At 39.3% G+C, this 27,915-nt stretch overlaps 2 protein-coding genes across 6 annotated transcripts in view; one reads left to right on the top strand and one right to left on the bottom strand.

Moving 5' to 3' along the window:
• RCBTB1 (RCC1 and BTB domain containing protein 1) lies at nucleotides 1-27,802 on the top strand. Of its 5 annotated transcripts, none has more exons than XM_075705248.1 (13): nucleotides 1-174; nucleotides 6,974-7,124; nucleotides 7,994-8,144; nucleotides 8,636-8,802; nucleotides 12,125-12,283; nucleotides 13,423-13,530; nucleotides 14,473-14,615; nucleotides 16,767-16,805; nucleotides 17,633-17,823; nucleotides 22,619-22,745; nucleotides 23,237-23,388; nucleotides 24,088-24,218; nucleotides 27,427-27,802. In XM_075705248.1, exons 2-13 carry the CDS (start codon nucleotides 6,981-6,983, stop codon nucleotides 27,565-27,567), a joined length of 1,653 nt encoding a protein of 550 aa, XP_075561363.1. In that variant the 5' UTR covers nucleotides 1-174; nucleotides 6,974-6,980; the 3' UTR covers nucleotides 27,568-27,802. The 5 variants fall into 5 exon arrangements, with proteins under 5 accessions (XP_075561363.1, XP_075561371.1, XP_075561386.1 ...); XM_075705256.1 differs by lacking the exon at nucleotides 27,427-27,802 and adding an exon at nucleotides 26,104-26,569; XM_075705271.1 differs by lacking the exon at nucleotides 27,427-27,802 and adding an exon at nucleotides 24,849-25,898.
• PHF11 (PHD finger protein 11) overlaps nucleotides 15,300-27,915 on the bottom strand; it is a 42,119-nt gene continuing 29,503 nt past the window's right edge. Inside the window, exon 12 of the mRNA XM_075705308.1 lies at nucleotides 15,300-15,407. Within this exon, the coding sequence (XP_075561423.1) occupies nucleotides 15,367-15,407 (41 nt within the window). The 3' untranslated portion in view covers nucleotides 15,300-15,366. The remainder of the gene's footprint in view (nucleotides 15,408-27,915) is intronic.

The following is a 27,915-nucleotide window of genomic DNA, read 5'->3' as shown; positions in this document are numbered from 1 at the left end:
AAGGTGAGGGTCTGTAAGGCCGGTGGTACCCATCCGGAGGAGGAAAGGGTCCTCACGGAAACAGGGCTTGGTCGTCATCCGAGTGACTTGGCGAAGCTTTCTCTCGGTCCCCGCCTGTGAATTTCTCCCACACAGCTCTCTGAAAGTCTCTTTTCCTGCTTGGCGTAGCTCACAGTATGTTCTTCCTACATTTTTTTTTTTTTTTTCTTTCCTGATTCATGGTGTTTCAGTTCATCCTGCCCTTTGTTGTCTGCTTCCTGAAGGCTGAGATCTAGCTTACCGCGAAAGCAGGGCTCTCAACAATTTTTTTTTCCTCATTGGGCTTTATATAAACAATTAGTGTTTCTTCGGTTTTTAATACAATTCTTCTAAATTAAATATTAAAGGAATATTTACTTTTTAGAAGGAACTTTCACCGTTCTAATTTAGGCAGTTCAAGTGATCTCTTTTGGAAAGCATGTTGTCTACTGACAAAGGTAAAATGGACTTTTAATTGTTGAAAGTAGGGGTGGGGTTATGAGAAAAAGATGCTAAACATTGTGAATGGAAATGTGTTTGGAGCACAAAGTTTTTTTATGAAAAAGTGTTATGGGAGAAGCAATAATTCTTTAGAGCCTTAATATTAGTGTTTTCCTTTGAATGCTTATCTCTCTATGCATCAGATTGAAATATAGGTATTGCTTTAGAAGATGTCTTGTCCTGAGTGAATGGCTTCAGTAAGTTGCAGTAATGGCCTAGCTTAAAAAAAAAAAAAAAAGGCATATTGTGATTGTAATTACAGTTTTGTTGTGCTAGGTGGATGACTGTCATCCTACTAAGGGTTTTTTCCTATGGCTAAACCAGTCTTGTGTTCAGTAATATTCACGTATGTGGTGGTTTTTGCTTGCTTGTATCTCTTTCAGCTGGTTACTCAAAGCAAATAGGAGGTCTGGATGTCAGTTTTTAGATCAGCAGGTTTTTCTTTCCCTGTATTGCTCATAAAAGGCATCCAAAATAAATTGTGCAGTGGTTTGAACACACAGATTTTGTCACAGAAATCTTGCCTTACGTAAGGTCTATGGAAAGTAAGTCAAGGCATGTGACTTCAGGGAGCACAATATCTTTTTGTTGGCAGGGAGAAAGCCACAAGAAAATCACTTGGTTCACGCATCTGATTAATGTCAGTAGTATGTATTGTTTCCCTCTTCTTTCTCAATACTGAAATACGAGATTAAAGAAACAAACATAAACTGGAGAAAACATAAGGAAGATTAGTGTTATGTCTAGGATTTGACTCTTCCTCTGTTGAGGTGCACTTAAAATTAAAAAAGGATCAAGTGTGCCAGTCATTTTGTGGTGTTCTAAAGCCAGATATCCCGGCTTTTGTGTTCTCACTGCTGTTTGTAACTCCCTTAGACAACTGGGAGAAATGAAACCCTGAGCCTGCAGTTTCTTTCTGTGCAGGAGTAAGTCTGCCCAGCTAGAATAAACTGCAACACTGGAGCTTGAGAAAAGAGTGAAACAAACAAACATGCAACTATGTTCAAATAGTCTGTACAAATAAGGGGATAATCTTTGAGGAGTTAACTGTAGTTTTTTGTTGCGATGACAATTGGTACTGTTTTCCCGGTAGGATGTTGAGTTAGGCTATTGTTCTCTCCAGCATGGATTTGTTTAGCTGAACTATAAACTCTTTACAACTTTATCTAAAATCATTTAACAAAACATTTTGTAAACAGTCTCTTCTTTTGTTTGTGGTTTTTTTGTTTTTTTTTTTTAAGGCAGGGATTCATAGAGTCATAGAATCGTAGAATCGTTTAGGTTGGAAAAGACCTTTAAGACCATCCAGTCCAACCATTAACCTAACATTACCAAGTCCACACTAAACCAATCAAGGGTAGACTAGACTAAACCATGTCCCAGAGTGCCACATCTACCCGTTTTTTGAACGCTTCCAGGGATGGTGACTCCACCACCTCTCTGGGCAGCCTGTTCCAATGCTTGACCACCCTTTCCGTGAAGAAACTTTTCCTAATATCCAATCTAAACCTCCGCTGGTGCAGCTTGAGCCCATTTCCTCTCGTCCTATTGCTAGCTACCTGGGAGAAGTGACCAGCACCCACCTCACTACAACCTCCTTTCAGGTAGTTGTAGAGAGCAATAAGGTCTCCCCTCAGCCTCCTCTTCTCCAGACCAAACAACCCCAGTTCCCTCAGCCGCTCCTCATAAGGCCTGTGCTCCAGACCCTTCACCAGCTTCGTTGCCCTTCTCTGAACACGCTCCAGCACCTCAATGTCTTTCTTGTACTGAGGAGCCCAAAACTGGACACAGTATTTGAGGTGCGGCCTCACCAGTGCCGAGTACAGGGGGACAATCACCTCCCTGCTCCTGCTGGCCACACTATTCCTGATACAAGCCAGGATGTTGTTGGCCTTCTTGGCCACCTGGGCACACTGCTGGCTCATGTTCAGCTGGCTGTCGACCAATGCCCCCAGGTCCTTTTCCGCCAGGCAGCTTTCCAGCCGCTCTTCCCCAAGCCTGTAGCGTTGCATGGGGTGGTTGTGCCCGAAGTGCAGGACCCAGCACTTGGCCTTGTTGAACCTCATCCAGTTGGCTTCAGCCCATCGATCCAGCCTGTCCAGGTCCCTCTGCATCCTACCCTCGAGCAAATCAACACTCCCACCCAGCTTGGTGTCATCTGCTTCATGTTTCCCTACATAGAATCATAGAATGCTTTGGGTTGGAAGGGACCTTGAGAGATCATCTAACCCTACCCCGCTGCATGTATCACTGAGAATCAGCCTGCACATTGTTTCTTTAGAAAGCAAACTGGTGAGAAATTGAATGCATAGGCAGCAGTTTAGCACAGAATTTTTGAAGGGCTTCTGTCTCTGAAAGCATGTGGCTTTTTTTTAATTGTGAGCAGATGTAGATTTTTTTCCTTGTTAGTGACTACTCTGAGTTCAATTTCTTTTTATCACAATATGTGGCCAGTTCAGTTTCCTTCTCTACAAGTCATCCTTTCTTGCTTATTTTTAGCCTCACTGAAATTCAAACAATCGTCTTTGTTGCTGTTCCTGTTTGTATACTGATATTGTTGGGTAACTTCAAAGATGTCAAAGCAGTTAGAAGAGGTATTGTTGGTATAAGCTCCCTCTACTGGTTAGTTCTGCAGTAGAAATAAAGCTGTGTGGTGTATAGTTGTCACTGAAATGAAAAGACAGTTAAAAGCAGTGACATACAGTGTTTCTACAAACAACTGTCTACCAGAGTACCAAGTTTGAGCTTATGACTTTTATACTCATAAGGGTTTTAATTGCAGTTAACTTAAAATCTAGATGTCGATATGTGACAGATACCCCATAGAACTGCTGCTGCCACATTGCATATCTAAACAATAGCTTGAGAGCTAATATATTGAGACATCTATTTGCATACAGATTAAAATAACTTTATTACTTTGGACTCCATCTAGTACATTTGCTACTACATTGCACTTACAAACTTTCGGTTAAGGTGCAGTAGTTGTATAGCAGCGGGGTCCAGGCCTCTACATGATTATCAGGAGAAGTAAACAATGAACTTTGCTCTCTTGTTGATGCAGTACAGGAAGGGTGAGTGAAGGACACTGTTTCTTTGTGCAACTGCTTGCAGTGACATGGCTGAAGTCTCCTACATCAGCCTTTCATAGCAAGGATTTGCCCAGAAGAAACTATGCACACGCCTTCCCTCCCCATATTCAGGCAAATGTTGCACAAGGATGAAGTTTGAGTGGGATTGGTGTGAGAGGTTAATCGCAATATTGCAGAGTGTCTACCTATTTGGAAAGTGTGCGCTGTATCTTAGAGGATGCTAAAATTAATTTGGTTTCTGTTTTGATAACACTGAATTACTTGACTGACATCTCCATTTACAGTACTATATATAAATATATATCCCCCAAATACTTTTTTCCCATTATAGACATTTTTTCCCTCCTGTGGAAACTAGAACTTTTATTGGACCATGAGGAAAGTGGCTAAGGTTGTTAATGAATCCATCTTTAGACAGGAAAAAGGTGGTGCTTATGCTTAGGTTGGGCATTTATTTTGCGTGGAAAATGGAGAATAAGTAGGTAAAACAGCTTTCTATGCACAGTTAAAGCTAAGAAACAGTAATCTGTGTATAAACCCCAGAACTTCCAGATTTGTATGCTATTTCAGTCATTTTCACATAAGCATAAACAAAAATAGCTGCTGTTGCTACTGTGAAAATTTTGCAACTGAGCGATGATAGGTACTCCAGCAAATGGCAACATCTAAGGACAGTATTTGTAGAGGAGGGGAAAAGGTTATGTGATTGGGGAGAAACAGTACTTTTTATATAAAAGGGAAGAGGTGTCTTTTGTTGTTTGCTTGTTTTTGTTTTTCAGCATTTTTGTTGCTTAAACCTAGAGAGATTTTAGGATTGAGATTTATAAAAGAAACTAACCTGCCAGTGGCAGATGAGTTGTCATTAAAAACTGTTAGGGAAAACCTTTGAAATAACTTAGTAGGATTCTAGTAACAGTTGAAATTGGAAATATACAGCATTGTTTTAGATAAAGCAGTGTTACACCTGTCAGAAATTGTAAGGTTCTTCATCTGTGGGTGGAGTTCATTGCTCATGTCTTCAATCTGGAAAGCCTTGTGTGCTTGAAAGCTTTTCTTTTATCCACTGGTATTAGTTTGTCTGACATGATATCCAGTTGAGCTTTGAGGTATGAGAAATGCGGTGTAACTTGCATAGGTTTTGGCAGTGCTTGGGAAGGTTTTGTCAAAGAGGAGCGGCTGAGTCATATGGTAGTGGAAAATAAGCCAAGCAGATTAAAGACCTAGTGCAAAGATCAGAAAGAGAGAGATGAAGTAGCACGTTTTAAACTTGTTGCCTTTAGAGTGGAGTAGGTTCTCAGGGTGCTGTAAAACTTGTTAATGTTAATTTACTAGGACATTCTCTATCAAAATAACATTTTGTCTTCCCATCTTAAATTGACGGGATGTGTTGAAAAGAACTTCAGTGAAGAAAATACTTTTCTTAATGTCTGGTTTATGACATGTGCCTTGCCAATTGTATATTATATGGGGCAAATTAAATAGGTAGAGTCAAAAGGGACAATTACTTGGTATGCTCAAAAAAAGAAGTCATCACTGTCTCCTTTTAATTGATTGATAGTGTCATATGTTAAAAGATTTGCCTAAGTGAGGTAACAAATCTTAGCAGCTAACTAGCCTGAGTTTGTAACTGGACTAGAAATTAAGAAGGCTTAAATGCATTCAAATCTGTTTAGCTGTGTAGAATGTGCTGTGGTGTTGGCATCAGGTAGGCTTTCCAAAGCTGCTCTACAAATACATCTTTTATGAATGTGCCATCTGGAGACTTCAGGTGTCTTCAAGACCTGATTCAAATGTGAAAAGTAGGGTGAAGGCAGGCTCTTAGCGAGAGCGGTGTCTATAGAGCAGAGCTGGGTTTATTGTTGCAAGCTTATGAAAATTGATAAGGAGACAAGTCTGGGTTTTGTTTGCGTTGGGTTTTTTTGTACACACACTTCCACTGTGACCTCAGTGTTCCTCAAACTTTTTACAAATAATAATAATAAACAACCCCTTCCTTCAAAAAAACCATCTGCACTGAACAACCTGGTTTTTAGGATTGACTGCTGGTCTTGAATAGCTTTCTGAAGCCATGTCTTGGTTGTCAGCACAGTTTTGAGAACCAAGCATCAGAAGCAAAGGAAAGAGGCTCTCTTGTGTTCTCACTGTTGTCCATATCTGATACTCAGGCATCATGAAGAAGCAGCCTGACCTGAAAGCAACAAAGCAAAGAATAGGGGGATGGGATAGGACTGGAGCAAACAAACGAAAAGGAAAGAACTAAGTGTTGGTGAGAGGATGGCATCTGGATAGAGAACTGCATTTCTTACCCGTTGAATGACCCCTTAGCTTTTTTTTTTTTTTAAATGGTTTATTGTGATTTGTATCACATCACTGACATTCTGTGGAATTCTCCACCTAGTGCTTTTCAGATTTCAGAAAACTTGCTGATACCCCTCAATGTGGATCATAGATTGTCAGTGGCAGAATCCCTTCAGGGTATGAGCAATATTACAATTTTTATGTGCAGAACTGAAGGCCTAAATAAGCTTTGTAGGTTGTTGACTGTCAGCTTTGTTCTTGAGCTGGTGCAGTTGCCCTGAGGAAACCGGGAAAAAGGAGCATTGTGGAAGGATGGATTGAATACATCTGTGTTCACTGACAGATGATGTCTATGCCCAGTCATGTTTCCAGCTTTTAATGTAGTCCAACTTGTTTCTAAGTAACAGATTATGACAATTTCACTTAATCACTTTTCTCCGATGCATTTCACTGCTTAATTGTACAAACTCATGAATTTATCTCATGCTTTTGTGCTCTCACAAATAGTTTTTGACCATAACAACAGCTTTTGATTATGCAAGAGATGGCAGATTTGGGTCATATGCTCAACAGCCCCAGCTTTATTTCTATTTGCAGGTTTCACATATACACCAACAGCTTGCTTACATGGCTTATATAAGTTGTAAGACTACAAAAAAATTTCATGAGTGAAAATTTTATAAACGGGAATTCCAGCTGAGATTCCATCTGAAAATGCCCTCAGAAATCCACTCTGCCAGCGGATATTTGCTGGATCATAAGCTTTTAATAAGTTGGCTTGCAGAACAGCAGATGTTCAGTTGTACTGAATACAGTTTACTTAAATATCCTGTTAAGAAAAGATCTGTTCTTCCAGTGTCCTACCAGTAACTTGCTATTTGTTCACCTTAATACATGGAAATATAATTACATATTTCATATAGAATAGAATGTTATACTTTCAGAGCCACAACACGTCTTTTCTCTCATTTAAAGGAAATTATCTTATTGCCTGTTGATGAAAGTGCAAAATAAACTTTTAATAAGCTTTTGGGTTTATTAAAGCAATGTCATCTTGCTTGTAGAAACATCATGACACACAGCAGCATCATGGTGGATGTAGGCAAGTGGCCAATATTTACCTTACTGTCACCTCAAGAAATAGCATCTATTCGGAAAGCATGCGTATTTGGTACATCAGCCAATGAAGCTATATACATAACGCACAATGATGAGGTAAGGCTGTAATAAAGTGGAACATATACTCTACAGTTAGTTGTTTTCAGAGTCCACGGAGTACTTTTAAATTAATAGCTTTTCAAAAGCATTGTGTGAGACTTGTGTATTTCAAAACATGTTGGATGTAACTTCTAAGTTTGTTTGGGTTTTTTTTTTTAGTCTTGTATGGGGGCAATATAGACAGAGTATTTAGAAAACTTACAAATGACACAGGCCAGGATGGATTACATGCACTTTTGAGGACAGTCAGAATTCAAAAGAAGTTATGGTAGCTTGAAATTAAGTGTAAGTACTGCAGGTATGAAAATATAAAATGAGGTTATGGCTTGCGAAGTAACGATACAGCAGAAGATGATCTGTGGATTTTAATGATGCAGAAACTCAATGTGAGTTAGCACTGTGCTGCTGAAAGAAAACAAGCCAGATGCTCTGGGATGTATTAATGGGAGAGTTTCTTGTAAGACTGGATAGAGTAGGATTTTTTTTTTTTTCTTTTCCCTGAGTCTTTTCAAAGCTGCCTGTAGGATGAGCCTCTCACAGTACAGCTGTGGCTGCTCTTTACAAACTGCTTTTAAAAGAAGGTGGTGTATTCCACTTTCACAGTTTAATACTTTTTATAGTACAGTCCCTGCAAATGAGAAGCCTAGCTTCCAGGCCTGCGTGGATCTGAAGAATTCAGACTCATCAGTTACCTTCCAAGGGACCCTGTGCTGGCTCTTGAGCTTGTTAACTTTGATGAAGGAAGTCTCCAGCCCTTGAGAGTCCGTGGCAAAACTCTGTCCTGGCTTTATGAAGACCTGGAAATTACCACATCTGTGCATACCTGAGTATGAATCACTTGAAATGAGTATTCCTCTGTTTTTCAGGTATTTGTTTTTGGACTGAATTGCAGTAATTGTTTGGGAACTGGAGATAATCAGAGCACAATAGTACCAAAGAAATTAGAAGCCTTATGTGGAAAGAAGATTTCCAGTCTCAGTTATGGAAGTGGACCCCATGTTGTACTTTGCACTGAAGGTAGAAAATTAACATTTAGTACAGAAACATAAGTTACAGATTTTAAGTTCCACTTGCATTTGTCAAGAATGGATTAAGGTGTAATTGTATTAACTTGTTAATTGGTTAATGTACACTAAGGGGTTCTCATTGGTCTTAAGTGGAACTAACTGTATTCTGTAACAAGTAAAGTAAGTTTCTGTTACGTTTCCATTATATTGCAACTGTAGAGTTTTACGCTGTCATTTATGACATCAATCAGTCTTACCTGTGCACTTTCATGTATTTCTGCAATAAATCTAGAGGTTATACTGTGATATGTGTATATAAAATAGTTGTATACAAAGTACATAGTGTTTTTTTAGTATACAGATGATTCTTGTAATAGTTTCACTATTTGTTAATGTCTTTTCACTTTCATGTTGGCATTTGCTAATTTCTAAGAATTCTGTCTATCTTAACTTCCTTGGAATTTTTGGTCGGTTTTATCACAAACTTAAATATTTTTGCAGATGGCGAAGTTTATGCTTGGGGACATAATGGTTACAGCCAGCTTGGAAATGGCACAACAAATCAGGGCATTACTCCTGTTCAAGTTTGCACAAATCTGTTAATAAAGAAAGTGGTGGAAGTAGCTTGTGGCTCTCATCATTCCATGGCGCTGTCCTTTGATGGGGATGTAAGTTGAAACTTGTTCAAACCTCTTAATCTCCTTCTTGAAGTGAATAGTGCAGGTGACCTTGCAGTCTGAAGTTCTCTCTCTACTGTGTAGTTACAACATAACCTTTTCTCCTGCCTTTTCTCCTTTTCTTCAGATCAGACTTGAAAACAATCAAAAAAACCCCCACCCACAAACCCCAACAAAAAAAACCCCAATCCAACCACAAAAACAAAGGGGATAAAAGGCTAGTAAACTTTTGTGTCTTTCATTTGTTGTATGTCTCGCAGGGATGAGACCAGAAAGCTGTGCCGCTTACAGGTGAAAGAATGATTTGCAAGATGCAAAATGTAACATTGTTATTTGCTTGCAGTTCTGTTATTTCAGGGGTATATTGAGTTGTTTGTGTTCACTGGTTAGCCTTTAGTCTGTTTCTCATAGTCTTCATGATTTCCACGCTGGCACTGTGAAAGAATGTTGCTTCGCACACCTCTGAATACCTTTGTGTGTAGCTAATGAAAGAGCACTTGGTTTATATCCAAGTCTCCTTTATGCTATTTGTTGACATGGCTTAAGGCTATGTGTCATGGGAAACATGTACAATTAGTTTCCAGTTAGTCAGATTTGACCAGTGTGTGTGTGTATCTGATTTGAGTTGCGTGTTACTGCATGGAGGAAAGCCTGGTTTCAGCTCTGCTTTAACAAAAGAAGAGTTCTAATTTTAAAACCTTCCTAACAATGAAAATGGATACTACAGTTCTTTCCATCCTGGTAATCCCAGCATGTCTGTGTTACCATTCAGTATGGAGTCCTAGTGCAGCAGTAATACAAAGTAGCGTATCAGTATCTTGTCGGTGGGAAAGAGACATTGGGTTAATTTAAGTGATCTGTGTTGTATCTGAAGGGAGAGCCTACGCTTAGGAAAGATCTTCATGCTTTTGCATTTTAATCTGTAAAATTTGGTTTGCATGCGGGAAGGCAGGAGTGTTCATGTATTAGTTAAACCAGTGGTGCCAGCGGCTGTGTGGTAGCTGCCTGTGATGAGCATGCTGTCTCTTGTAATAAATGTAACATGCTTGAAATCTCAATGGAAGCAGGGAAGTTTTTGTAGTTACCATGGAGTTGATATTTGCACCTCACTTGCCATTGTGGCTAGTTAATGTACTACAAATCCATTCCTAGCGTACCTTGCAGTAGCTTAGTCTGTTTGTGCTCTGAGGTTTTATCTGTACCAGAATTGATTATACTGAAAGCAGCTAAATGTGTTAAGTAGAGTTTTATTTACGGAAAGATTTGGCTGCAAAAACTGTTGTGACTTGATATATCTGGACGCTTTGGTTTAACCCCAGCCAGCAACTAAGTACCACAGAGCCGTTCGCTCACTCCCCCCATAGTGGGATGGAGAATCAGATGAGTAAAAGTGAGAAAACTCATGGGTTGAGATAAAGACAGTTTAACAGGTAAAGCAAAAGTTGCACACACAAGCAAAGCAAAAAAAGGAATTAATTCACTGCTTCCCATCAGCAGGCAGGTGTTCAGCCATCTCCAGGAAAGCAGGGCTCCATCATGCATAATGGTTACTTGGGAAGACAAATGCCATCACTCCGAACATCCCCTCCTTCCTTCTTCTTCCCCAGCTCTATATGCTGAGCATGACATCATATGGTATGGAATATTCCTTTGGTCATTTGGGGTCAGCTGTCGCAGCTGTGTCCCCTCCCAACTTCTTGTGCACCCCCAGCCTGCTCACTGCTGGGGTGGGGTGAGAAGCAGGAAAGGCCTTAACTCTGTGTAAGCACTGCCCAGCAGTAACGAAAACATCCCTGTGTTATCAACACTGTTTCCAGCACAAATCCAAAACATAGCCCCATATTAGCTACCCTGAAGAAAATTAACTCTATCCCAGCCAAAACCAATGCCTCTCTGAAACTCCAGTGTATGAATATTCATGGAAATACTTGGCATAATTGATTTGTACAGTTGGTTCAATGCAATTTTAATGCAGTGCAAATTTTTTTTTTTTTAAAAAGTATATTAATCATAGACTTAAAGGACTGCAGACATTCGTGCTTCTCTGAGAAAGGAAACTGATTAGCTCTTTGGCATTTTGATCTATTTTCTGAGATTCTCTACCTTAATTTTTTTCCATGTTATTGAAATTAAGGTATTTTATAGAGCATCTTCAAATATTCAGTAGGAATCAAAGATCCAGCAAATACAAGTAACAAAAAGCAAAGGACTAATGCTTTCTTTTGTTCATATTAGACACAGAAGATGAGTTGTATTGGTGAGAGGGTTTTTGTTCTTGTCTTTGGTGGGGGTTTTGTTGGTTGGTGTGTTTTGGGTTTGGCTTTTTTTTTTGGTGGTGGGAGAGGTGTTTGTTTCTAATGACTGACTTTTGGTTTGGTGTTGCAGTAAACAGGCAGCTTCTGGCACCAAAGGATGTGCAGACTTCACATTAGGGTATCTCTGTCAGTGTGCTATTACTGACTAGCATGTCTGTGGCTGACTGTTTCCAAGAGGACAAACTTTTTAGCTGGGTGAAGCACCAGAGGATTAACTATCAGAAATAGTTTTGTGCCAAGCTATGGGTGTGTATGCACATGATAAAAATTGAAGGAACTGAAAATACAAAGCTGTAATTTTTTTTTTTTTTTTTTTTATAGCAAACTACTTCACTGTCTTTTGGACTTTTAGATGAAAGGAACCAATATTTTTGGTTTTATTATTATTAGTTTGCCACTGGCAAACTTTGAACCGTCAGAGGTGGTGCTTTTTTGTTAGTGCCATTGTGTAACAAGAGTTTTGCTACTGCGAAACATGAACTGACAAAACCATCTCCTTTCACAGCTCTTGAAGGATATAAAAGATGTATGATGAGTGGCCAGCAATAACCTGGTTTAGAGTTCTATAAAGAAAACAAAATAGCTGTAAATTGGGGAGTTCAGCTTGTATGGGAAACAAATAACATTCTGGCTTGCATTCCTTTTTCCAACATTGTGAAAGTATAAAACCAGTCCACTCACTATGCTCTTTGTCTTATAGTCTAACTTATATTTAATATGGAAATGTGTTCCTTTTGTTTCCTCTTGTAGTCAGATGCTCTGGTTCTGTAGCAAAAAGCTGAAAGAAGTGTGGAAGTGGGATGTTCATATTTGCTAGATCAGTCCTATTGCTGTTTATAATTTTCTGCTGTTGAAAATTAATTTTAAGCATTTTAGCTTGTTAAATAGGATAGTTTACCCAATCTGATGCTGACTACAGTAAGATTATAATTTATTACTATCATTACTATTATTGAGGCTTAAGCTGCAGGTTGTTGTTTGTTTGTTTTTATGGACAGCTGTACGCTTGGGGCTATAATAACTGCGGTCAAGTTGGATCTGGATCTACAGCAAACCAGCCAACTCCTCGCAGAGTTTCGAACTGTTTACAGGGTAAAATGGTAGTTGGCATTGCTTGTGGTCAGACCTCATCCATGGCTGTAGTAAACAATGGTGAGGTAAGCACTGCTGCATTCTCATGTTCTCTCTCTGTTACCCAAACTTACAAGGTTAATGTCTGAGCATGGAGAAATGCTGACATGAAGTGTTCAAGTTACAGAGTTATATTGATAGAGTTATATAGAGTTATAGTGATAACTTCTGTGAGACCAATTTAAGTAAAACTCTGTTTTCCTTAAAAATTAAGGAAATTAACCAAATTAAGGAAAACTGGAGATGCTGTCTTTATACTAAATGTTCCTTCTTATGGCAAAGACTGTATTAGAACATAATTCTGACTGATCTGCAACTTGAAGAATTTGAACAGTTGTATTAAGCATATGTGCCTTCCTTATTTCAATAGCTTGTTTAACATACATAAATTAGATTTTTGAAAGTGTGCACAATTAAATAGTTCATCTTTCTGCAAGAATACACTGACTGATCCTGGTTCTTAAACACATTGCTTAATTGCCAGCAATAAAACCAAACCAAGCTTTTGAACATTGCCCTAGTATTGTGCAACTGTTCCATTTCACATAAGTTTATGGTGCTATCATGCTTTTAGGTATGAACTGTAACCTTAATTTTACTACATTTCACCAAACTCGGAGCGTAGCATTTCTTTGTGACTGGAGGGACTGTAAAAGTCCCTGAGGTTGAGATGAGCTTTCACTGTATATACTTTTGTCTTGATGTGCCCACCGTAAGAAAACTAAAGGAAAAATTAGAGCTAAACTGGGGACTTCAGTTTAAACTAGTCCAATAGCTAATCAGCTGATCAGAATAACCGATTTCTTGTTTTCTTTAAAAAAGGAAAAAGTAATAAGGAGAAAGGAAGGTGTAAAAGTCAACTAAAATGTTGATGCTATAGGAAAGATTTTGGTGTATTTTAAGTTTATTGCAAAATTCCTAGTACTTCAAAGATAAATGTATTTTAGAAAGCTTCTTTAAAAGGTAAATGCAGGACTGAAAAGTTGAATATGAACAGTCATTGCAGGATATTTAATATCTTTCAGCCTTCTCTATATTGCTCTTGAAATAGTATAATTTTTTTTTAAGAAAATGTACTTTTTTTGACTTGTGCATGATACTAAGTCTTAAATGTTCTATACCTCTGCAGAGGAGTGGCTTAATTTTGTTTTCCTTTTGCAATCAGGTTTATGGCTGGGGTTACAATGGTAATGGTCAGCTAGGTCTTGGGAACAACGGCAATCAACTAACGCCATGCAGAGTGGCAGCATTACATGGTGTGTGTATACTCCAGGTACGTCTAACTTGGAAACAAAAATGCATTCATGTTGCTAGCATATGCTAAAAGTGTATCTTTGGAATCTTATACCTGTTTCTAGATGTCACAGTTCAAATACTGCTTTTTTTTTTTTTTTTCTTAGCTCCTATGAATTATATGTTATTATATGTTTATAAAAAGTGCAAGTAAGGTGTAAAATACTTGCTTTTGTAAACATTCTGAATGATTTAAAGTTAGCTAGTGTAACTAAGTAAATTATGCTATGGATACAAATTGCATCTTTGTTACAAAGCTGAATGAGTGAAACGCACTAGGCAAAGACAGGAAATGAAGGGGAAGAAAAAACCTGAGATGTTCAAATTAGATTCTACATTAATATCCTAATTAGCCCTGCAGAAGTGAGGGGAGAGGGAAAATGAGAGTCATGGGTGTGGATTTGGTTGTTTGGTGGTTGTTTTGGTTTCTCTTTTTTCCCAGCTAAAGAATGAAACTGAAAATTGGGATTTCCTAGGATTTTAGTAAGGTTCTGTGGAGTTTCATGTGATAACTTGAGTTGAACAGTTGTTGGCTGTTGAACTGCAGTTCTCACAGTCTGTATAGTATTCAAAATATCAAATTCTCAAAGTATTTCGGAGTTGCAAGACGTGATGATGAAGTTTGCTGTTCTTCATGTGAAGAGCCTGCAACTGAAAGCAAGTAAAGGCTAGGGGGGCTTTGCAAGAGTGCAGTAAGTTATTTAGGAGTAACCAATGAACACCAAATTAATGAAGCTGGGACTTTTTGAGTACTTACAGTTAATGTATTTTGTGTTAGCTTTAAGTACTGAGAAATAACACATTGTAGTGCTAAATGAAGAATGCCTGAGATATTTAACATCAGCTAGACTAAGGTAATGTGTGCAATTAATTTTCTCATCTCTGTTTTGTTGATTAGTAATACTTACACATTTACTTACAGATTGCCTGTGGCTATGCGCACACACTAGCACTAACAGATGAAGGTTTGCTCTATGCCTGGGGCGCAAACACTTATGGACAGCTGGGAACTGGCAATAAAAGTAACCAGCTAAGCCCGGTGCAGATCATGATGGAAAAAGAAAGGTAATCTTGCTGAAGCTGTTTCTGGATTGATAAGTCTGAGCATGTGTTATGCAGTCTCTAGCACTGGAAGCATGCATGTTTAGGGCTTGGTGGATTGTTTTGCTATCGCTAATGTTAAAAGCATAGGAAAGGATGGTAACTTACTGTTTACTATAGACTTGAGTGCTTTTTGCTATTGGTAATGATTATTGAAAGTAAACATGCTTTGTATTTACCTGATACTGAACGATAATGAGTGACAAAGTGTTAGGCTATTCTAAATATAGTTCCTTTGATTAAAAATCTGGAGCTATGAAATTGATAAGCCAAGCTTTTAAGCTGTTTTGAGGCCTACATTTAAAAAAAAAAAAGGAGGGGAAGGAAGCACCACCTTTGTAAGAAGTGACGTGTGAGGAAAAAACAATTTTCTGAAAGGCTGACAATAGCCAACCATGACAACTGAACTCAGTTTGCAGGGTTGCTAGAGCTAAGGGCAGATAATACTACTTTTATCAGTGGTACCAGTCAGTAGCTTGTAGTTTCTCGGCTTCCTAGGCTCATAAAGGAATAACCCTAACCATTGTCCATCCTCTTTCAGCACCCTTGTCATCCTCATATTTGGGATGGCTCTTCTTCTGTTCACCTACAAGCTTGGACCTCAGTCCCATTCTCTGGACCCACGTGTATACCTGTAGATTAATGTACCTCAGTTTGGAATCCTATTAGTCTATAAATCCCTTAACCTGTAGATCTCTTAACTTGTAATCTCCTCTTAACTAGTAAACACTTGTGGTTGTTTTTTCTCCTCTGTTTCTGAACTGTCTTTCTGGGAAGTCATTCCTATTTTTTACTGTTTCTCACACTAAGGTTAAATTAAAAGCTGCACAGTACTGAGATTATTTAAGAACTTAAAAAATGGGTGGGGGGAAAGAAGAAAGGAACCATCACAGTAGAAACCACTGAGGTGAGGCTGGCTTGTCTGGGAAGGAACTGACACTAGCAAAGCAAAACAAAATATTCTTTAAAAAAAACATTGAAAGAGAAACGTGTATGTTTTCAAATATATCAACTTTGTGTTCTTAGTGATTTATTTCTTGAGTGAACTAAGAGGATCTATAGCATTTAGAATTTTATGTGAGCTCAAGCATGGGGTTATAATAAAACTGACATTTGTTCAGTGACTAAAAGAGGGAGAAAATATAGAACTTCTGCTTGGAATCTAAGGGAGAGAGAAGTCACTTGAACTTGCTCATCTTGCTTGACTTGGCTCCCTTGGAAACAGTGCTATAAGTGGGTGAGCTGTCATTTCCCATGAAGCATATTAATGCTGCTTTTTCTGGTCCTTTCATTTATATAACTTTTATCATTTATATGTAATGCTGGTGACAGTTCCTTAGGAGCTGGCATTTGATGCTGTCTTGAAGAATATTGCACATATAGCTTGTAAGGAACTTTTAGACTTTATTTTGTGTTAGCTTGGAGGAACAGTTATGAAGGTCAGCTTCCTGAATTTTGATATTAAGTATACGCTTAACATGTTATCCTGTAGATGTACTGTAAGTATACTGTACATGTACTATACGTGTTATAGTACATGTTCTACTATGCTTCTTAAGTGTAGCACAGTTACTCTAAAAATAAGAATCTCTTCTGCTAAGGAAAGAAAGTTTGGGGAAGGAAGTAGTTTAGGTGGATAGCTATGATGGACAATAAGTTGTCCCTAAAATAATTACTTTACGATATCTCATGCAGAGGTGCTGAAAGATCTCAGTGTTGCATAGAGGTTCGTTAGTTGATAATGGTGTAAAAAACCCCATTAGTCTTCTATCTGCTAGAAATTATTGATACATATACTGAAAGTGATTGTAGATTCTTTCTGTGTTTTACCTTGAAATAATTTTTGCACTTAAAATGTGGGCTTTGTGCTAAAAAAGCCTTTTGCCTAAAAAGCTAATTCTTTATGGATATTGTTCTATAAAGGAATAAACATGTTGATTATGTACATTCTTAGCCTGCTTGGAAAGACCTTTATTTGTCCCAGTTGATCTGTTTCTGGCACAAAAGCATGAAATCCTCTGATGCATTTTTAGCATGAAGAAACAAAAGAGGAAAGCATAGCTTTTATTTTGAACTAACGCTGGAACTTCCCCTGATTTTTGCTTATGTGAGCAGAGACACTGGAAATGTCCTTCCGGTCCTTTTAATGGAAAGGTGATTCTTCTCAATTCTTGTAATGTTTCAGATAGCAAGATAGGGATTGGGTGAGCAATGGGAGAACAGATAGATACGTGTGCATGAGCAGCTTTAATATTTTAAGGAAGTATGTGAGGTGGGTGAAAATACTATATAGACTTTATTTAAAAAACAGCCATAGCTCTTCAAGAATGTGGAGTTAAGTGTGTGTATTCACCTTTCCTCAAATGAAGCACTGTCCATGCTCCACGCTGAATCTCAGTGTTGAGGAAAGGAAACTAACGGCAAAATAAGAAGTCAGAAATGCAGGCAATAGGTCAGATCTTTGTCTACATACAAAAACCAGATTAAAGGCAGGGTAGAAGGGTTTCATGATAAAGGATTTATTGAAAAATACATGGGATCTAAATCTCAAAATGAGAGGATTTTTACAATGTGTTTGAAAGAAGTTCTGAAAAATGCTCTGCAAAAATCTTAGTAGTACAACTTTTCTCCCTGTTCCCTAACTGGAAGTTTCATAAGCTCCATAAGCATTTCTTCTTGAAAATGTCTGATGTGCATTGATTTTAAAGGGGAATGGTTATGGAAGAAAAGGAGGAATGTCAACTGATGAGAATGACATAATTAAAACAGTATCTGATTACAATAAAATCTACAAGCAATCTGAAAATGTCATTGCAGTTTGTCAGTATTGATCCATTCAAACAGTATCATATGCATGCAGGACAAAGAAAGAAGTACAGGAGTGTAGATGCATGTTGGTTGGCTGTTATTTTGGTGAGGCATTTGGAAAGTCACTTGATTCCATACCTGTAAGTATCTTACAAGGTTTCTTCTGTTTCCAGGGTTGTGGAGATTGCAGCCTGCCACTCTGCTCACACATCGGCTGCCAAGACCCAGAGTGGCCAGGTGTATATGTGGGGCCAATGCCGTGGGCAGTCAGTGATCTTTCCCCACCTCACTCACTTTGCCTGCACGGACGACGTGTTTGCTTGCTTTGCTACCCCTGCCGTTATGTGGCGTCTTCTATCAGTAGGTGAGAAAGAGCTCCAGTATGGCAGCCAGTGCTATAATCTCTGTGTACATTTGTAGTGATTAGTACAGGATACCACTTCTGTGGCAGGATGGTTGCTGCTTTAAAGAGAACCAGCAATTAAAACTAGCTCTTTTAGCTAGGTTTTTTCTTCTGAAGAAAACAGCATACTTCAGCAGCTAAGGGTCCAGAACAGGGTTAATAAGATTGATTGTTTGCCAGTATACATCTGGAGAGAACCCTGTTTTACCATTGCACTGTGAATATTGTATATTTCCTACATTTGTATTGTTTGAGCTCTAGCTCAGGACTGGGAAGGACCCCTGGATCAACTCCTGGATCCATACAACTTTATTTTCTCTCAAAACCATTCCTACTTGGAAGACTGTTCCTGACACTCGTGACTTTGGTATCTAACAGCTTTGAATCATAAGTGTTGTCTCTAGCTTTCCCTCCTTAGTATTTACCATTCCACTATGAATATGAAGGAGCGAATCTCTCTTCTGTGCTTCACGTTAGGAAAGTAAAGTAACAGAATTCCAAGTTTTCATTTTGTGAGATGATTTCTCTTAACTCGATTTAGTTTGACTTTCCCCAAAGACAGGCAGACTTGTAAATAACAGTCCCTGTGTAACAAGACCCTAATATAATTGTTTTCTCTCTTGGAACTCTCTTCTTATACTGCCTTGGATTACACTTTGGGATGCAGTCTCTATGACCAACGAATAAGGCCAAACCTTTCTTCTTGATTATCTTTGATTCACATGCTGCTAATTCTTATTTGACTCCAAATATGCTATAAAGTACTTAGCTTACGCTTCCTTGAAAGCATGAATGTGTTTTCATGTTCAAAACATGAAGATGTTTTCATCTTAGATCTGCCGCTTCAGTTCTCAAGATCATTTAGGACGTCTAATCTGTTTTCATATTGACAACAGATCCTAATTTTGTTAGTCCCTGTACAAAATTGGTTTTGTGGAGGGATCACATCCTAAGTAACCTTTCTCCAGACTCAGACTTTATCTTTGCATGTGGCCTGTCCTAACCCAGCCTCTCCATCTTAACTTCTCATTTAGCATGTTACCACATTTATAGAGGTCCAGATAACAGCACCTTGTCTATAGAGGAAAACTGAATAGTTTTACTAAAGAGAGAGAAGATTAGCTTGGAGTGATCTGCTTCTGGGTAAATCCAAGCCTTGTTTTATCCCACTTCTCACTTTCTCCATTCTCTAATCCTCTGAGATCTGTGTTAGTCTTGCCCTCTGTAGAGGTCTGATGGTTGTCTGGGTCTGTTGCCTTTTGCTAATAGCGAAGGCTGTTTAAATGACATCTCCCCAGTTTCAGTACCTTTCAAGTTCTTGATTTTTTTTATGAAGTATTCCCAGACTAAGTATAACAAAGTATTTGAATGTTGTACCTGCATTTTAATTCCTCTTAGCCTTTGGGGGTTCTTCCCCTCTGTCCTGGTTTCAGCTGGGATAGAGTTAATTTTCTTCCTAGCAGCAGACATAGTGCTGTGTTTTGGATTTAGTAGGAGAAGAATGTTGATAACATGCTGATGTTTTTAGTTGTTGCTGAGTACTGCTTATGCTAGTCAAGGACTTTTTCAGCTTCCCATGCTCTGCCAGGCGCACAAGAAACTGGGAGGGGGCACAGCCAGAATAGTTGATCCAAACTGACCAAAGGGCTATTCCATACCATATGACGTCATGCTCAGTATATAAACTGCGGGGGGGTGGCCAGGGAGCAGCGATCGCTGCTCGGGAACTGCCTGGGTATCGGTCGGCGGGTGGTGAGCAATTGCATTGTGCATCACTTGCTTCGTGTATCATTATTATTATTATCATTATTATACTGTTACTATTAGCATTACTATTTTACTTTATTTCAATTATTAAACTGTTCTTATCTCAACCCAGGAGTGTTTCTCACTCTTACTCCTCCGATTCTCTCCCCCATCCCATCGGGGTAGGGGGAGTGAGCGAGCGGCTGCGTGGTGCTTAGTTGCTGGCTGGGGCTAAACCACGACACCCTCTTATCCTGATAATCCTACTTGCTGAATATTTAAATCAAAAGCATTCATTCTGGGGGCATTTTTAATCTCCATTTTCCATATGTATTTTTCCCTTCTCCACCTTTTTTTATTCGTATCGGTTAACCCCCCCCCCCTTTTTTTCTTTTTATGTTTTTTTTATTTTGTTTTTTTTCTTAGTGAGAGCTAACTCTGCATAAAGGTTATTGTTCTACTTCCAGTTATGGTGGCTCTGCCAAAAAAATAAATCAGTCACTCGGGATTGGCTGTGGTGAAGTACAAAACTGCATCCTTTTTTGAGGAATGAACTTAAGGTATTTGGCATGAAAATTGATCTACTGCATAGCTTAAGCTAGGCTGATGACCTAGAAAAAAAATCACATGAGCAAGTAGAGGGGGATGGAGCATGGTTTAGTTAGCCCTGATGAGATGCAGGTTATGTGGATGATCCATGTAAAAATTCTGTGGCACAAACATGACTTGTCTGTTATAGTAGTTTGTTACAGCAGTATCTCTCTTTAAATACCAACTAATTTAGCTGTCCCTAATGGTGAAGAGGAATTTGTGGATTGTATATGGATGAACAATGTGCAGTCCTGTGGGATGCAGGAGACAGGCCACATCCCATTATAGTAGAAATCTACTTATTTTTCTTCTCCATACTTCGCTTCTTAGATGCCATGTGTTTTGAAACACACTTTTAAGATGCATCAACAAAAGCTTCAAATAGCAGGCTAAATTAGGTTTTCTAAAACTTCACAGTTCTGCTTTACCACAAGCCTTAGCCAACTTGTGCTGTAACTCTTGTATGATTTCTAGAGACACAGAATGGGACCTCTGTGGGACCAGTGCCATAGGCCTTAATATAAAGAACTGTCAAAGAGCTGTTATATCTCAGCTTTAATCCACTTCCAATATTGCTGAAGCCCTGTGTCCTTGGTAGTAGATGCTGTGTTCTTGGTACAGACTCTCTTCTTCAGCAGCACTGCTGCTGGATTTTGTGTAGTCATAAGTGACTAATAAACTGAGTATAATGGTGTCAGTGATAGCTCATGTTAGTGAGCCCTGGCAAAGACCTTAACAGACAACCTGCAGGCTGTATCCAATCTGCCAGCACAAAAAAGTGGCCAACTAGTGACATGTTTTCTTAGTATTTAGGCTCAGATCACACTGTGTCAGTGCGGCTGAAGTACTATAAACCATGTCTCGAGTGAGTTGCAGGTGATGCTGTAGGTTCCCATTACCAGCAGTCTGAAGGTTAGACGCAGAGACTAGTTTGCAGTTTGCAGAGCTGAGCTGACCTAGCAGTAGCACTGAGCTGCCAGGAGGCTGGCAATTCTTGTTTAATATCTTTATCAACAATCTGGATGAGGGGATTGAGTGCACCCTCAGTAAGTTTGCAGATGACACCAAACTGGGTGGGAGTGTCGATCTGCTGGAGGGTAGGATGGCCGTGCAGAGGGACCTGGACAGGCTGGATCTATGGGCCGAGGCCAGCTGTATGAGGTTCAACAAGGCCAAGTGCCGGGTCCTGCACTTCGGGCACAACAACCCCATGCAACGCTACAGGCTTGGGGAAGAGTGGCTGGAAAGCTGCCTGGCCGAAAAGGACCTGGGGGTGTTGGTAGATAGCCGGCTGAACATGAGCCAGCAGTGTGCCCAGGTGGCCAAGATGGCCAACATCCTGGCTTGTATCAGGAATAGTGTGGCCAGCAGGAGCAGGGAGGTGATTGTGCCCCTGTACTCAGCGCTGGTGAGGCCGCACCTGGAATACTGTGTCCAGTTTTGGGCCCCTCAATACAAGAAAGACATTGAGGTGCTGGAGCGTGTCCAGAGAAGGGCAACGAAGCTGGTGAAGGGTCTGGAGCACAGGCCTTATGAGGAGCGGCTGAGGGAACTGGGATTGTTTAGCCTAGAGAAGAGGAGGCTGAGGGGAGACCTTATTGCTCTCTACAACTACCTGAGAGGAGGTTGTAGTGAGGTGGGTGTTGGTCTCTTCTCCCAAGTAACAAGCGATAGGACGAGAGGAAATGGGCTCAAGCTGTGCCAGGGGAGGTTTAGATTGGATATTAGGAAAAATTTCTTCACAGAAAGGGTTGTCCGGCACTGGAACAGGCTGCCCAGAGAGGTGGTGGAGTCACCATCCCTGGAGGTGTTCAAAAAACAGGTAGACGTGGCACTTTGGAACATGGTTTAGTGGGCATGATGGTGTTGGGTTGATGGTTGGACTGATGATCTTAGAGATCCTTTCCAACCTTAATGATTCCTAGTTTTACTATCATTAAAAAAGAATCCAGCCGCCAAGCCAGGAAACATGAAATTACTACTCTAGCCTTAATTGGTTTAGTGGTGGACTTGGTAGTGTTAGGTTAATGGCTGGACTGGATGATCTTAAATGTCTTTTCCAACTTAAGCAATTCTGTGATTCTATGATTCTAATTTCATGGGTGGTGCCCAGGTGGAGAACAAGAAAAGAATTTCTCCACGTACTTTCCTTGGTGCTGTGCTACCTCTGGGCAATGAGCTGGAATGGGAACTGTTGACCATTGCTGCCTGTAGCTGTTTTGGAGCAGTCCTTGCCAACAGGAAATGGTATTGGATTAATGCATTCTTCCCATTTCACCACTTAAGCCAATGGAGCCCTGATACTGACCTATTTTCCTTGACATGCCCTTAGTTGAACTGCTAGCTTTAGTTAGTGATTGTTCTGTTTAAGATGCTTAACATGGGTTTTTTGTTGTTTTTTTTTAAATTGTTTCTGTAGAGCATGAAGACTTTTTAACAGTAGCAGAGTCTCTGAAGAAAGAGTTTGACAGCCCAGAAACCTCAGACCTGAAGTTCCGTGTGGATGGAAAGTACATCCATGTTCACAAAGCTGTTCTGAAAATCAGGTAGTGGTCATGTTTCACAGCTCTTGTTTATACAGAATAACATCTTCATATTGCATCTAAGGGGGAGGGAAAAGTAAGGGGTAGGGAGGGACCCCTAAACCTGTAATATATAGCATCTATGTATCCATAATCACTTTAAATGAAGTGCTTGTAAAAGGAGTTGAATGAAAACTGTCTTAAAACGGTCCATATTCAATTTTCATTAAGCCTGTTTGTTGTTCCCAGGCTAATAAATTCTGTTAAATTGGTCTGATGGCAATCTATACACAGACGTTTCTGTAGCATAGATCAAATAAGAGTTTTATCTTGATGCAGAAGTATAACAATGCCCACAGTATTAGGAACGAAAATGTGGACCACTGGCTGTGATGGGGTATGGTAAAATATTTGTGAATATTGCAGAGTGCCCCAAATACATATTTCAGGGGGACTGTAATGTAATGTTCATGTGTACATATAATAGTGTTCCAGATGATGTCTTTGTCTCTTAGGTGTGAACACTTCAGAACCATGTTCCAGTCATACTGGAATGAGGATATGAAGGAAGTGATAGAAATAGACCAGTTTTCTTATCCTGTGTATCGTGCCTTTCTTGAGTACTTGTATACAGACAGTGTTGACCTTCCGCCTGAAGATGCAATAGGTATTGCTTATAGTCCAATTACGTTAGAAAGCAGCGTGCAGAAAAACTGAGACAGGGGAGGCAGAATAAATGTATTGATATAGGCTTCTAGTCTAGCCTAGCCTATAATGCATTTTACTGGTGATTAATTAGGCTGTCTTTAAAATACTGTTGTAACAAACTTACTACAGCAAAAGTGGTGCGTATTTAGAAATAAACTATGAGCAATTTTTTCAGGGTTGGGAGGGAAACTATTTCTCTGGGTTAAAATACTCGCATATTTTACTAAATTGAGTCAATTATTGTTTAGGATAATATGAAAGAATCTCAGTAGATCTAATAGGGGAAACTTGGACAGCAGAGCAGAGAGCAAGCTGTAATTCAAGCACAGATTTTTATAATCGTAGTTTTTTGCTCATGTTGTGGTGCCTGTTTTGTGACAGTTCCACTCTCGCAAGCAGTTAGGTATGCAAATCAGCGACACAGCTTGCGTATTTACAGAGATTAACAGGATTGCAGCATGAGGTAATAAAAAGCCTTTCTTCCTGTGTAATGGTAAAATAGATTTTTCTGAATAGTGACCTGCTTGCGAAAAGCATGTTATAGACATACAGAACAGTGCATACAGAATGCAGGTGCAGCCTGTATCCCAGGAGCATAAACTTGTTGAAAGAGCAGAGATCATTACAAGTGATTAATACAATGGCATTTTAATTGCAGGGCTTTTGGATTTGGCTACTTCGTACTGTGAAAATAGACTGAAAAAACTGTGTCAACACATTATCAAGAGAGGAATTACTGTGGAAAATGCATTTTCATTGCTCTCTGCTGCTGTCAGATATGATGCGGAGGTAAACTTCTAAACTTCCATCTCTTAAACAGGTGGCTGCCTTCTGACTTAAACTATGGAGAAAAGCAGCCAGTAATATTTTCATATAAACCCTCTCTCCCTTACTATCAGATAATTCTATTTGCCATTTTCAGAATTTGAGAATGTTTGAAGTATGCAAACTGTATTTCCCATGAGAGATGTAATTCCCTGCCCCCCTGCCCCCCCGTACTGGGAAGGTGAACTAGTACATCGTTATCTAAAGATGACTTAAGTCTCAGGCTGGGACTCGGTATCTGTAAATGTTTGCATTGCTTACTTTCATGGTAAAAGGTTATGAGCTGTGCCAAGCTTCATGAATTACTATATCTGTGGGGAAAAAAAGAAACTGTAACAAAAATTTCTGAGGATGAAAACACTAACTCTGAAACAAGGGAAGGGTTTAAATACAAAGCAAAAACCATAACATTACAAAAAGCAGTCTTGGAAGCCTTAAGTTACTTGCTGATAAGGTTGTGTGGGGCGTGTGTGATGTCATATGGTGGTAGGTTTGGGGATTGAGTTGCATTGGGTTTGGTTTTTTTTGTTGGCGGGGTGTTTTCTTCTTGGCTTTTTGTTGGCTTTTTTTAGCTACAGTCAAATACGCTTTCAGTCTTCACAGTATGCTACTGAGATGGCAGGATAAGAACTGCTTTATGGGCCTAATAAATTTTGAAAACAGAGAAGCAGTGTGTGAAAAGGAGGGAAGGCTAGTGAAACTTCCCTACTGCATAATGTCTGATTTCACTACTAGATGATTAACATGCTGCTTTGTGAACTAATCAGGAAGTGCTCCTGGGCTTGCTTCAGCGATTAGTGTTCAGCATAGTATCTGTGCATCATGTTTGCAACTTTGCAATTGGTTAGTTTTTAACTTGCTACTTATGTTTACAAAGCAGTTTTGGTACTCAGTAAATCAACTCATTGCTTTTTCTTGTACTTAATATCCAGCAATTGGCATGCAGATGCCCTAACTTATTTCAGAGCCTCGTAGTGTGTTGCTTGTTTGCTACACCTTACCCAAAGGGCTGTTTTAGTGTCTGAATTGTGGCTTCAGCTCTACTGTGCGTAACGATTTCTTTGGTGGGAGTTCATGGAAAATAGAAAGATTTCCATATTTTAGCCTTAAAAGATTTTTTGCAGGATGGGTCTTCAGTGTGTGATTGATTCCTTTTGCAAAGGGTAGAAGAAATCCAGTTACTATGCCTTGGTTGTACCTCACTAGCTAAATGAAGTTAGAAATGAAATTAGAACTGTAGGCTTAAGTGCTACATCAAGGAGAGAATGGGTGACGCTGAGAGGTTGGGTTTTAGTAAAAAGTGTTTTTTACATGCGGTGATGCTAGATGGGGGCTTGAAATTGCTTGGATGATGTAGTTCATTCAAGGGACTGTGCATCTGGAAGACAACCGTTAAAAGAAGCTGCTTCACTAATTTAAAATGCCTCCATGACATGAAACTCTCCTATACTGTCTTTCTTTTGGTGACTGAATTGAAGTGGCTAGAATCAGGTCAGGTCTGGCTTCTTATTGTAGCTTTTAAAATAATCATTGGATGTACCTTGTGCCTTTATTCACTTAAGTCTGTATTAACTACAGTTTGCTGGGAGTGCATCCATCTGCAAATGAAATTGAGCCCTTTTTTATACAGAACTTTAAATTTTCCAAAGTTACTTACTAATACTACAGTATTTCCATTTATTGTATGCTTCTGTTGCATTGACTTGGAATATGATTTTTTTAAATAAAGCAGTGCAAAATATTGTAATGTGTATGATGTAATTTTGTTTAAAATGCTAGTTCATTCTGTTATTTAAAAAACAACCCTCAGTGTTCAGTTCTAATAAGCTTGTCTCTTTTCGTTGCACAGATGCCACACAAGTCAAGATCTGCAGCTTCAGAATGCCTGGTTTTAGGCCAGGATATATTTTTATATTGTTGTTGTGTCAAGAACTCTCACTGGCACACAGTTGCTCTAGCTTTCAATATTGTCCTTAAGTGAAAACATGAATATAAATCACTCTTTCGTACCTCATGTGGCTTAAAGAGCTCTGCAAATTTGTTAAGCCTTACTGCAGCGCCCAGTCTGCTGAGCAGCTAAGGAAGGGTGTGTTCTCATGTATAAAGTACTAGCTCTACAAACTTGTAACATAATACAGAAATTAGAACAGGGTGGGGAGTTGCTATTTGGTAAGAGCTGCAGCATCCTCCTGATAGCAGCTTAGATCTGCACTACAAAGAGTAGATTTTCTCCTCAAAAGAGGAGTTGGAAACAAATAATCTGAGTAGGAAGTGTTCTGTGGTCAACTTTATATTGACAACAACTGTCTCTTGGGTTTTTGGGGTTTTTTTGGGTTTGGGTTTTGTTTTTTTGGTTTTGTTTTTTTTTTTAAGACATCCTTTCTCTCTGACATGTGGATGCAAAGATGGTTGTCTGTGAGGCTTTTGTGAGGCTTTTGTAACCCTTAACTGGAAGGCACTTCCAAGTAGACTCAAATATCCAGAGCCCGCTTTCTGCAAGAATTGCTATGCTGTATTGTGCCACAGTACTTCTCATGGATCATTTTTGGGACCTGTGAAATACTTTGTAACATGAGTCTGTTTCTAATGCACAGAAAGGCCTTTGGCCTAAACTGTGCTTTAAAGCTACCCAGTCAGTATACGCTCGCATTGAGCCTGGTGACATGCAACTTCAAGGCTTTAGTTAAGCCCTTACCTAAGCAGGAAGTCAAGCAACTAACCTTACGTATAGATTTGAGTTCATATTACAGAACAGAAGAGCTGAATTCTCTTAATCCACAGTCTTGGTTATGTATCATTACCCCAAGATCTCCTATTTGTATTGGGTTTTAACAGAAGTCAGTGAATGCAGATGAAACTCTTCAAGTGGGGAAACCTTTAAAATGGGTATTGCTCAGAACAGCTCATTTTTGTGACTGGAGCTACATAGTGAGAACCAAATTATAGTTACTTTTCCCCTTGTAACTCTGTTATATGGATCGAATTTACTATTTTCTGTTGCATTTACATAGTGACTGTGTGGGGAAGAACATTGAGAGCCACTGGGTTAATGTGTTTGTCTAGTTCTCTGCAAACAATAAAGCATATACAGGCGTTTGTGCCTGAATGTAATTTTCTGTGATGGAAGCAAAGATAATAAGATTTTTTTTCTGTTTTTTTTTTCCCTGTTTAGGACTTGGAGGAGTTCTGCTTTAAGTTTTGTGTCAATCATTTGACAGAAGTGACACAAACTACAGCATTTTGGCAAATGGATGGTCCCCTGCTAAAGGAATTCATTGCTAAAGCCAGTAAATGTGGAGCCTTTAAGAACTGAAATGAGGCTGTTAGTTATGGCCATTTGTAGGGTTTTTTGCAGGTATAACAGGATGTCGTAACCATACGGGTAAAAGTTTTACCTGTTCTCTTGTACCAGAAGATGTGAAAGGCCACAGTGAAAACAAATGTTTTCTGTGCTCAGGAGTGAACTGTTGTAAAAATGTCAAGCAAAATACTCACTTGCATTTAGCAAACCTGGATGGTTGAACCAGCTCAAGGTTTCAGACGGAGAGAGAAAAAGAAGACCAGTCGGTGTTAAGGACTTGCCTTTTTAGCCTAGGAAATCACAGTTCTAGCACTACCTGTTCATATTTTTCATTTACTTTTCGGGTTGGAGAATAGTCTG

The sequence above is a fragment of the Pelecanus crispus genome, chromosome 1 (genome assembly GCF_030463565.1).
Source record: "Pelecanus crispus isolate bPelCri1 chromosome 1, bPelCri1.pri, whole genome shotgun sequence".
NCBI classification, from domain to species: domain Eukaryota; kingdom Metazoa; phylum Chordata; class Aves; order Pelecaniformes; family Pelecanidae; genus Pelecanus; species Pelecanus crispus.
This window is presented reverse-complemented; position numbering and strand designations above follow the sequence as displayed.